The sequence below is a fragment of the Pseudonaja textilis genome, chromosome 3 (genome assembly GCF_049901715.1).
Source record: "Pseudonaja textilis isolate UNSWEBS1 chromosome 3, rPseTex1.2, whole genome shotgun sequence".
NCBI classification, from domain to species: domain Eukaryota; kingdom Metazoa; phylum Chordata; class Lepidosauria; order Squamata; family Elapidae; genus Pseudonaja; species Pseudonaja textilis.
Window position 1 is genome coordinate 136,107,172 of NC_141992.1, and position 12,419 is coordinate 136,119,590.

The 12,419-nt window shown below is 39.6% G+C and overlaps 1 protein-coding gene across 5 annotated transcripts in view; it reads left to right on the forward strand.

Annotated features, from left to right (window-relative positions):
• Positions 1–12,419, forward strand: part of PHACTR1 (phosphatase and actin regulator 1) — a 259,159-nt gene that overhangs the window by 240,894 nt on the left and 5,846 nt on the right. For all 5 annotated transcript variants that reach the window (XM_087930868.1, XM_087930869.1, XM_026699598.2 and 2 more), the window contains 4 exons: positions 2,831–2,886; positions 6,461–6,522; positions 11,446–11,586; positions 12,117–12,193. In XM_087930868.1, coding sequence (XP_087786994.1) covers positions 2,831–2,886; positions 6,461–6,522; positions 11,446–11,586; positions 12,117–12,193 — 336 coding nt within the window. The remainder of the gene's footprint in view (positions 1–2,830; positions 2,887–6,460; positions 6,523–11,445; positions 11,587–12,116; positions 12,194–12,419) is intronic.

The following is a 12,419-nucleotide window of genomic DNA, read 5'->3' on the forward strand; positions in this document are numbered from 1 at the left end:
GAACAATGACATTTTGAACATACAACTCCTTGGACAATAATCATACCCATTTCCTTTCCACTAGGACTCTCCATTTTCATAAGAAAACTGATCTAGATGTTTTTGAAGAATGTTTTCTATTGCTTTAAGGCCAGAAGAAAGCATTAGTAGAGAGGTTTTTTTTAAAAAAAGGCTAAAGGAGTCCCTGCAGGTTTAAGTCTGCTAGTCGTTGACATCTATAGGAGGTGGTGCTCATCTCTGTTTCAAGGCCATTGAACCAACACTGTCCGAAGACATTTCCGCAGCCATGGGGCCAGCATGATGTCATGGAGTGCACCTTCCCACCAAAGTTATACCTATTTATCTACTCACATTTGCATGTTTTCAGACTGCTAGGTTGGCAGGAGCTGGGGTGAGGACAGGAGCAAGGGTGGGATGATACCAGTTCTGCCCGGTTCTATAGAACTGGTAGCTCTGAAGCGTAGCAGACACCAAACCAGTTCTGTGTCCACTGCTGTTTGGCCCACCTGCCCGCCTGGGCTCTTACCTGCCCTTTATTTCCTGCTTTTTCAACCTCAGCTGCTTTGCGTGGCACAGCTGAGGTTGAAAAAGCAGGAAAAAAGAAGCTTTTCAAATGCTGTGCGCCCATGCGCAGTGCTTTTCAGCTGTGCAGTTGGCACAGCTAATGTGTTTTTTACACGCGCACGCAAAACATAGTCGCCGAACCGGTTGTAACACCGATTGAATCCCACCCCTGGACAGGAGCTCTTTTCAAACCCAGGCTGCCAGGTTTCCAGCCAACAAGCTCAGAATCTTAACCACTGATCCACCCAGTAGAGTGGATAAAAATTAGATCAGTAAAAAAAACAAGGAATTGTTATCACAAACAGGAAAACTGTCGGATGACATAATAACATTGCAATCTCTGACCAATTGCCAAGCCTGGGATCAATTTATTCTGATTATTAAAATGAATGAGGCCTGAATTTAAAACACAGTAGTTATCTAATAGTTGTAAATATGGGCCTTATTGGAATATTGTAGAGTACTGAGTTCTAGTTTAAGAAAAAAGAAAAAGATGTATAAAAGAACACTGCAGTAGTGTTCATATTATATAGTTGAAGGAAGAATTTGTATGTGTGTTTGCACAATTGGTGAATCGTGTTAGTTTTAGCCTTGGCTTTTATTATTATTGTTAATTGTTTTATTTTTGTGTTTTAATTTATTTACTTACCTGTGATGCAAACCCAGCCTCTTTAGTTAGTGTATTGTTCAGTATACAGTATTATTTGACTTAAGACCACAGTTGAAACCAGAATTTCCATTGCTAAGCTGTTAGCTGTGTCACACCTGCTTTTATGAACTTTTTGCCATGGTAGTTAAGCAAATCGCTGTTGTTAAGGAAATCATGCAGTTGTTAAGCAAATCCAACTTTCCCCATTGACTTTGCTTGTCAGACCCCAGCTGGGAAGGTCAGAAATAGCAATCATGTGACCTCAGGAATCTGCATCTGTTCTAAATGCATGCCAATCGCCAAGCATTCAAATCACGTGACACAGAAGATGCTGCAACAGTTGTTAAGTGCGAAGACAGGTTGTAGGTCACTTTTTTCGGTGCCATTGAAACGTTGAATGATCACTAAACAAATGGTTATAAGTTGAAAACTGCCCGTATTGGGCAAATTCAGAAAATAAGTTCAGTCAAGTAACCTGGTTAAAAATTTGATGCAAATGCATCCAGGAGAGATAAAAAATGCATGCCGAGAAATTGGCTATTGACCTTGGTTCTCCTGTGCTCATGGTACAGTAATACCTCTTGGGATCTTTTTCAACTACTCTCTACTGTAAACTGTTCCCATTGTCAGAAGCCTGTTTGATGATTTGTTGTGTTTATTTGTTAGATTTATATCCCCCGCCCCGCTATGCACCAGAAGCTCAAGATGGCACAATGAGCACTTTTTCCTCCAATAGGCAACAGTCCTGTGAGAGAGGTTGGATTGAGAAAGAATTGAGAAGATTGAGAATTTCCATCGCTAAGGGTGGACTTGAACTTGGATTTCCCAATTCGTAGTCAGCAACTTAATCACTACACTTCATATTTCTGAGCTAGGAAACCAAAAACAATCAGATGAGATTCTATTCACAATATATTCCCAGCTATTAAGAAGACTTGTCCGATTTTGAACATTTTGATTTTGGTTTAATAGATTGAAAAGTCTATGTTGAACTGGCAGGTTGAAATCCTTGCACAAGATGACCAAAACTGCTCACACAGAAACACAGCTTTCTATGTTTACTTTAAGGCAGCCACCCATAATCTGATGATCTTCATGTTGGCTGGAGATCATCTCATTTCATCTTCTATCCTCCCTCCAAATCTTATTCCGGACTCTAAAGACAGGTTTTTAGATGGAAAGCCTGATTTGAGAAACATAGAATAAGTCCTAAATTACCATGCCTGATAGTTTTTCTGGATTGCTTTGATCTCTCTATAATTTGGAGGATCACATACCAAAAAAACCCCCCACAGAACTGATGTCACATTCATGACAGTCAGGAAGCTAGCACAGAAGGAAGGAAATTAAGTAAAAGAAATCTTCCTTATCTAATTCTCCACTGGTTAGCCTGAAGGGGTAATGCCTAATATGACACAACCCATTTGGTTTCCCCTCGGTTGGCAGTAAAGGGAAATACAAATGTTATGTTTTGCTCAATAATATCCGTATCTACATAGGAACAATATCATTTCCTGAGCTCTCGCATTTTCTGTTTGAAGAGTGACTCTGGCAAATATTGAAGGCTGGAGGAGGTTCTGATATGGTGAAAAAATTAAAATTGAGCTTTTTCTACAGGCGGCTGAGCCAGAGACCGACTGCTGAAGAATTAGAGCAGAGGAATATTCTCAAACGTAAGTAGCTTCAAACTTAAATGTATATTATTTATTTTTTATTTAGTTTAGTTTGTCAAGCATGTATGAGAAAACAAGTATAAGTATGAACATAACGTGTAAACATATAAGTATAAACTGGTATAAGTATATACATAATAACTGAGGATGAATAAATGGATAAAACAGTAGGATAAGGATGGTAGCCACACCTGTGCACTTATACACACCCCATTACAGACCTCTTAGGAAAGGAGTGAGGTCCACGGTAGACAGTTTAAGGTTAAAGTTTTTGGGGGGTTGAGGATGTAACAACAGAGTCAGGTAGTGAGTCAAGAAAAATCATACAATATAAGTATGCCCCAGGGTAGTACAGTATTTTTCAACCTTGCCATCTTTTAAAATGTGTGGACTTCAACTCCCAGAATGCCGGCTGGGGAATTCTGGAAATGGGAGTCCACACATCTCATAGTTTCCAAAGTTGAAAAACATTGCTCTAGAGCAGTAGTTCTCAACCTATGGTCTGTAGAGCTGTGGAGGGGTGTGCGCGCGATGTTTTCACAGGCCCTCTGTGAAGGCTTGGAGAAATGTTATGATTTAAATATTGATTTAAGTCTTGGGGGTCCATGGCCACAAAAATATTTAAAGGGGGGGCCATGGTGAAGAAAAGGCTGAGAACCCCTGCTCTAGGGCAGGGGTCTTCAACCTTGAAAACTTTAAGACAAGGCTGGCTGAGGAATTCTGGGAGTTGAAGTCCACAAGTCTTAAAGTTGCCAAGGTTGGAGACCCCTGCTTAGTCTAGGGGACCCATGCAGGACAGAGTTTCCATTCTTCCATTCTTACCTGCCTGAGCCAGGCATACATTATGCTCTTGCACGGTTATGATTATCCAAAAGAGATTGCTTGTGAAGACATATTTATGTTTTGGTGGTTTAGCCTAAAGTTGAAATGAGAACATACTGAGGATATTCCAATAAAGGATCGGCGTTTTCTCTTTTTCTTTTACCAAAATGTCCTATACAGATTTATTCAGAATATTCCCCACTGACCTCAGTATGTTTACATCTAAGATACTGTGTATAGATTTCAACCCCCCAAAATATAATCTAATCTATGCCTGTTGAAAAACAATCCAGTCCAATACAATGGAGCTAATCCTAGATAAAATGGAGCTAATCCTAGATAAAGCCTTGGCCAAATATCTAAAAGTAGTATGCAAGTCATTCTTGCAGAAATATGTAACTATATTTTCATTTATTTATTCCCCCCTGCCCCTTTATACTAGAGTTTTGCTGTACAACCTGAATTAATGATATCTCATCCTCAGCAAAAACCATACTGGCATAAATATATTTGACTTGAAAATAGCTTATGACACTTAGCCATAAATAATTAAAGAGAGAAAATAGCTTAATTACACTCCTCTTGCTGTAGGACATTAATCTTAAGCAAAGCAACGTGAACATAAATTCCAGCAAAAAGACTGGCATTTTGATGCAATTAATAACTGAATGCTAGTAAGAATGAGTCTCAGCAGGCGTGCTTTGAGAAGCAAGCCAACTATATAGCTGCTTTCACTCCACTGTGATCAGTCTTATAAATGATCTTTTGACAATCACAAGCTGGAATCAGGAGGCCCTTCAGATAGACACATGCACCCTTGCTGCCTCCTCAAGGCCTTCACAAAGTGTTCTCTGTGGAGCTGACTTTGAAAACCACTCAAAATCTTTGGGTCCAGAACCCAAAGGCAGGAGCAAGGATGGGCATCCCTCAGTATGTCTATGTGACACCTCTGCTCTGCAAGCTGTACAGGTTGCCACTTCTGGGTGCATATCAAGATACTTATCATTACCTCCAAAGCCCTATATGTGTAAGGTCAGTTATTTGACTGACTACCTCTCTCCTGTGGTTACTGCCTGGCTAGAATGTGTGGGCAAAGTTGGGGTGCTCCAGGTCCCTTCAATTGAACAATGTCATCTATCAGGATCCAGGAAGCGTGACTTCTCTCTCACAGATCCTGCCTGTGGAATGAGATCACCTCTAAGATCCATGTGGCTCCAAACTTGTTGGCATTCCCAAAAGCCTTGAAAATATGGCTGTTCTCCCAGGTCATGACTGGTGTGGTCCTTTGCTGGGTGTATCTATTATTTTCGTTTTCTTGATGTATATTGTGCCCAGAACAATCTTGTTTGGGGTTGTATTGGGGTGGGTTTTTTTTTTATGTCTCTGTTGTGAACAGAGTCAGTTGGAATTAGGCAGTGTTCAAACTGAAATAAATAAAACTAATAAATTGTCCTCTTGAGACAAATTTCAAACCTACAAAAAATATTTGTTTGTAATAGAGATTACAAACAGTGATATCAAAGATGCATCTTTACATGTCTTAGCTAGTTACAATTATTATGATTATTATTAATTTCAATTTATATAGCCACCCTTCTCACGTACATGACCCTGTGGCAGAGGTCCCCAGCCTATGGGCCGTGAGGGGCTTGCAACTAGGCTGTGGAAAATGGCTGGTGAAAGCATGCATGCACATCCTCATTTCTGTGAGTAATGGGCGAGTGTGTGCACACATGCTCCATTCGCATGAACCATCCCCTCCCCTTTCACCAAAGCCAGAAACATTGGGGAACTCTGGTCTGGGGAGATTCTCAATCATCCAGGTCATAGTTGTCCCAAAGGTGCTTTTTTCAAAAGGCCACTGGACTTTCTTGGGTTTTTTTTACCCCTTGAAAACGTTTTGCTTCTCATCCAAGAAGCTTCTTCAGGGTTGTTGTGGTTTTTTCAGTTCAAAACTGAAGAAGCTTCTTGGGTGAGAAGCAAAATATTTTAAAGTGGAAACAAAATACCCAATAAAGCCCAGTTGCCTTTTGGAAAAACACTTTGGGGAACAAATACGTGGTTCTTTGCAGCTCCTTTTCAAAGCTTGATCACTATCAGAGGTGGCATTCAGCAGGTTCTGACCAGTTCTGGAGAACCAGTAGTGGAAATTTTGAGTAGTTCGGAGGACTGGCAAATCCCAACTCTGACTGGAGATTTTACAGTATCCTGCCCCTGCCACGCCCACCAAGCCACGCCCACAGAACTGGTCGTCAATTTTTTTGAATCCCACTATCCAAGCCTGCTGCAATCTTTCAGTAGTTATTTGGCTACAACAATCTGTAACCAAACAGTAACCATCTAAGTCAGGGGTCTCCAACCTTGGCCTCTTTAAGACTTGTGGACTTCAGCTCCAGAGTTCCTCAGCCAGCAAAGCTTTGCCCTGTCACAATTATTCTATACTTTTATCTAAATCTCGAAGTGTAGAGATTGACAATATCTTGGCATTGTACACGATTGCCGTCTCAAAGTCATGTTAATAAGTCAAATGCACGCTAACATATAACTATTTATTTATGTATTTATTTAAATCATTTCTATAGCCGCCCATCTTATGACCAACTCTGGGTGGCCCCCAATTAGAGACTAAAGAATTTGAGTATTTTTAAGACACAGAGAAATGTATATCCAAATGAGCAAGGAGCACTAATCATCCTTCAGCATTTTTTCTTTTTAATGCATGAAAATTTAGAATTTTGTCAATCTTTTCTAGCACGGAATGAACAAGAGGAACAGGAAGAAAAACGAGAGATCAAGAGAAGATTAACCCGCAAGGTAAGAAATTCCTTTGTTTTGTCCTTTGTGATCAACTTGACGCTTTGAAGTGGATATTCTTTATCATATTCATCTTTCATGTGTTTGTTTCCTGAAAAGTATATTTTCCAAACACTTTATTCTTGGTAAGGAATCCTTGAGGCATTTTCTCTTGATAATAGCTTTGAAGTCCTAAATGTGGAAAGAGAAACCAGCAGAGGAAGGAGTCATGTACACCCAAAGCCATGAGGAATTCAGTAAACTGCTTGTAGCTACAAAAATTGAGGAAAGGTTTTCAAACACTCGAGATTGCAAATTACACACTGGGCTCAGTAAATCAATCTCCAAGGAAACAATCCTGCCTTGTTCAGGCAATGACGTGTCCCCTAAAATTGTTTCCTTTTAATAGGCATACAGGACGTGTGCTTAAATCCCAGGATAAGCAGAGGTGGCATTCAGCAGGTTCTGACCAGTTCTGGAGAACGGGTAGTGGAAATTTTGAGTAGTTCAGAGACCAGCAAATACCACCTCTGACTGGAGATTTTACAGTATCCTTCCCCTGCTATGCCCACCAAGTCATGCCCACAGAACCAGTAGTAAAAAAAGTTGAATTCCACCATTGAGGATAACACATGATCTTTGCTATTTCTTAGATAGTAAAAACCATGAATAAGAGAAAGCTAGTGAATATTTTTCGAAAATAAAAGCACTCAATATTAGCCTAACTTTAGTTTTTAATCAAATTCTTTGCTGATCACATAATAAATTTTCAATTTTGTTGTACACATGTTATGCACTGACAATAAACGTTTGATTGAAATTGAAGAATAAGTCTGTAAGGAAAGGAAGGCTGATGATTTGGGACATTGAAATTGAATGGAAATAAACCATTTGAGAAGATGGTTCATTTTTGGAATACACACACACACACACACACACACACACACAAACATACAAACATGCATATTCACATACATATCTGTATATTTAATGAAAAAGAACAGAAAACATTTTGATATATGAAAACTATACAAACTACAAAATTGACTCATGGTTGCACATATTTGTGCCGTTTTAATTGGAATTATAAATAAGGTTTTGCAGCACTTTGCAGCTCATTCCAAAAAGGCACGTCTTATTAGATAGGGGTAAGAACATAAGAAAGTTCCTGTCTTCAGCTCTTTAAAGCAGATGTATATTTTCCCTGGATTATATGATCCAGTTCTGAGCTGTGGTTGGAGATATTCTGGGAGATGGTATTCTGAGGGATCTTCTTTAAAAAGCATCATGGAGCTAACTCTGTCTTTTAAATACACGTTTTAATGGAAGAAAGAATCAATGGTTGGACAGTGAGTAATCCAAGATGCAATCTAAATCTCCAGTAAAATTTCATCCAAAATGGATGAGAAGACTTATGACCATTTTTCACACTTAAGTTTCAGTATCCCCACAGTCACGTGATCAAAATTCAGATGCTTGGCAACCGGTTCAGTTGCTATGTTCTGGGGTCATGTGATTCCCTTTGGCGACCCTCTGACAAGCAAAGTCAATGGGGAAGCCGGATTCACTTAACAACCATGTTACTAATTTAACAGCTGCGGTGACTCACTTAATATCTGTGGCAGAAAGGACATAAAATGGGGCAAAGTTCACTTCACAAATGTTTCATTTAAGCAACAAAAAATGGACTTCATTGAGGTTCGTAAATCAAGGACTACATGTATTCAGTTCAACGCATGTTGGAATATTCCAGATTATTGGTTAGAGCTTTGTCCCCCTAATCAATGCTGTGCAATGAAAGATATTTCAAATAGTCAGTACACCAAACAGGTGGCTGTCTGAATTCATTGGTCATTACTTTCGTGGAAGTGACCTAGCTTGTGTTGTGGTGTTTAAGTATTACTGGTATCTTTCTTTTATTTTCCAAATGCATACTTTTCTGGCACCCATAATATTTAGTAAATTAGATGACCATGCAAGGTTTTTTTCTTCCTCTTCCTCCTCCTCCTTCTTCTTCTTCCTTTACTTCCTCTTCCTTTCCTCCTCCTCCTCCTCCTCCTTCTGCAATCCTATAGCCTAAGTCTATTTTTTAGTAGGCTATAGTGGTCTTAAAAACCTTGCTTCATTTAAATAGCATTCAATGATAAACTCTCAGAAGTCTTGACATTCGATAATAGCCTCAGAATCCTTAACATATAATCCTTAGTGTATATCAAAAGTAGGGAAAGAATGGCATTTTAACATGAACAAAGATAGCACAAATCCAATTTACCTTTGCATATTTTGTGCTTATAGTCTTATCTTTGATATTTAAAAAGGACTTCCGGGGCATTTTTTGTTTTACTTATTCAGCTTAGGAACAGAGCAGAAAATAATCATTTGTTCGTTACCATAGTGGCAACAACAATCATATAAATGTAGACTTTGATGCAGACAGTTCAAAGTTAGTCAACACTATGAGAAGGATACCTCTTTATAACAAGTGAGTCTACAACAAATTTTCCTGTGCTTTTTTATGTGTGTTTTCCAAAAAGGTTAGATTTCCTTTGGGGGTGTCAAACTCAACATTTTCTTGGCAATGTGTGTACCAGTATGTGCGTGCATGTGTGTGTGAGAGAGTGAAAGAGAGAAAGAGCATGTCAATCTGAGCATATAAATAAGCAGTCCATAGTTTTGTGCTTCTCTTCCATGTAAACTTCTGTCAAGACATTCTAGAACACGGGTGTCAAACTTGCCATGTCACATTGCTTTCATGTGACGTTTCGCAGTGTTTTTCCCCTTTGCAGAGCTGGGGTGGGCGTGGCCTGTGCATGATGCATCTGGCCTGCGGGCCACCAGTTTGAAATCCCTGCCTAAGAGGGATCTACCTTTTAGCTGGAAAACATTTTTAATTTGAAAACTCCTTTTTGATAACAAGTAGCTTCAGATTGTGATTTCTCAATGGGCATAGAAAGTCAACTACTTCATCACTAAGCCTACTGATCTTGAGTTGCTGAAAGACAAATAGATCTAAACCTGTTAAGCCCCGAGTTGTAGATCAGTCCAAAAAACCAAGAAACCAACCATTTTAAGATGTGAACTATTTTTTGATTAAGATTGGCTGCAGTAAGAGCATCTTGCCAATCTGATTATAGTTTATCGTCTTCCCTTTTAATACTAACTATGTGGATTAGAGAGGTCTGAAACATGTTTGCGTTCCATTGTTTGGACTTAGGCAATGTTTCTTTCCTCAATGCTTTGGCAACAGACCTCCTCTTTCTCCAACAAGGTCACTCTTCGCTCTCTAAATCAGCTATGCTGAAGGATGCTCAAGGTTGGAAGTCACAGTAGTGCACAATCAGCCCAATTCATGCCAGCATTTCCAGACAGCTGTCTTAATTTGTCATCAGTAGCAGTAGATCCATTTGAGGCAGAGGTCGTTCTGTATCTCCCCTCTAACCCAATGTGCGTTCCTCCTTCTCTTGGCATATTTTACTTTGAGCCCCTAACATTACTGGAATTGTAAGGCTGGTGAGTCTGGTTATAAGACTCGCTTAGGGTGAGATGGGCGGTAGACAAATTTAATAAATAAATAAGACTGCAAACATGAGCTGTTTTTCTGCCGCCTGTGGGGACATTATGCTTTTCATAGGAAGGCTGTCTCATCTCATTTACAATTCTCCTACCACCTGTATTCAATACCAGTGTTTCTGATTACATCTCATTACAGTGTTTGAAACAAATTGTCTTTCTTCATTCCTCCAGAGATTTCCTCTGTTGCTCATGGAGTATCCAATATCCTGAGGTTGCACCTGCATTCTTTATTCTGATTTTCCTTTGCTGTCCCTTTCCACATTTAGAAGGGTACCTCTAAAGACTGTTTAAAACCTGACTCCCTTAACTGAGCCAATCAAAAGGGCTTCTCCATGCAAGTTTTAACTGCCGTGTCACAGTGACCATGGAGGATACTGTGCTATATATTTATCATTGATTTTTCTTTCTTCTTCAAAACCATCCCTTGCAGACCAACAGAAGGTCTGGATAGCTTCATTGTCTTCCATTTGGTTTTCCAATCTGTATTGCCTTTTCATCAGCAGATAAAAAAGGAAAGATGACTAGCTTTTGGATTGATAACACAGACAAAAAAAACATTCCCGCTGAAAGGACCTGCCTCTTTTGATACTCTGTTGGAGAAACAGGGAACAAGAAGAGGAAGAGAATCTGGATAAGTCTAAAAGAGGGAAGAAATGAGGGGGAAGTTTTCCTCAGAAAAGAAGGGAGTAAAAATGTAGATTATTTTAAAGGGTTTTTAAATCAGGCTAAATGTGATCCTGGGGCTCACACACACCCTTATTTGAGGTTGCTTCTTCTTGATCCCTCTTTGCATGATACAGTTTTGTCTAATAATTAAGCAGCAGGTAATAGTTCCTAGGCAATACAGGTGGTCCTTGACTTACAACCATTTGTTTAGTGACGATACGAATTTTGCAACAGCACTGGAAAAAGTGACTTTTGAGACTGGTTTTACCCTTATGCCCATTGCAGCATCCCCATGGTCACATGATCTAAATTCAAACACTTGGCAACTGTCATGTATTTATGACAGTTGCATTTTCCTGGGGGTCATGTGACCACCATTCGTAACCTTCCCACCCAGCTTCTGACAAGCAAAGTCAATCAGGGGCGGGGGGGGGGAGAAGAGCCAGATTTGCTTAACGACCGCATGATTTATTTAACGGCAATGCACTTAACTGTAGCAAAAAGGTCATAAAATGAGGCCCAACTCAATTAACAACTGTCTCATTTAGCAACAGAAATTTTGGGCTCAGTCGAGGGCTACCGGTAAAATTAACTTGAAAATAAAGCAGCCTTTCCATTATAGCTCTGTTGTTTAAGACATTTGGAAACGACTTCTGGAAAGGAGGACATTTTGGATATTCTTTTCCCATTTTGCTCTTCCCACAGCTAAGTCAAAGGCCTACAGTGGAAGAGTTGAGAGAGAGGAAAATTCTCATCCGTTTTAGTGATTACGTAGAAGTGGCAGATGCTCAGGACTACGACAGACGAGCAGATAAACCATGGACAAGGCTAACAGCTGCTGACAAAGTAAGTAGGACAAGCCTCAGAAACAGCCAGGAGGCTGAAGAAACATCTCGGATATTTTTGGAGGGAACCAGTAACCAGGAGATATAATTACATTTATTTTCTGTGGTAGTGACTACAGCATCATCCTTGCCAGCTGAAAGTTCCTCACAAGTCCTACCCAAGAGGAGCCAGAATTGTGTGGTGGTTTTTTTTCCCGCTCCTCCCTTTTTATCAATTTTTCTGTTATTTTTAGTTCCAGGGTTTTTTATTTTATTTTTAGTTATTTTTGTTAACATGCACTTGCATAATTATTCTGGGTGCTTCCACAGAAGCCTTTTATTCTTACTATAACATTTCCTCATTTATTGACATGCATAGGAGTGTGATGGGCGTCTCTTCCATTTGAAATGCTCTTGTGGTTTCCCTGTGGAAGAGTGACACCTGTCTTCCACAACCTCACCTTAGTAGCAAAGTTTGGCTGTTCCTCATCCAGTTTACTCACCTTTTTCTTTTTGGTTGGGCTAATCGCTTATTCTTTTTGTTACACGCAGGCAGCAATTCGCAAAGAGCTAAATGAATTTAAGAGCACTGAAATGGAAGTTCATGAATTAAGCAGGCATTTAACAAGGTAAGATAATATTCTTTTAAACAAAAGTTCTTTAAAACCACCCAAGCTTGAGGCTATTCCTATATCTTATTTATTTATCTTATTTGTTAGATTGTTCTCCTGCTCAAAGCAGCATAGGTAGCCCTTTTTCCTCCAATTTTATTCCCATTGCAACAACCTCTGAGAAAAGCTGAGAGATGCCGATACAGACAGACTCAGAATCACCAGGGTGTTGTCCAGACTCAGA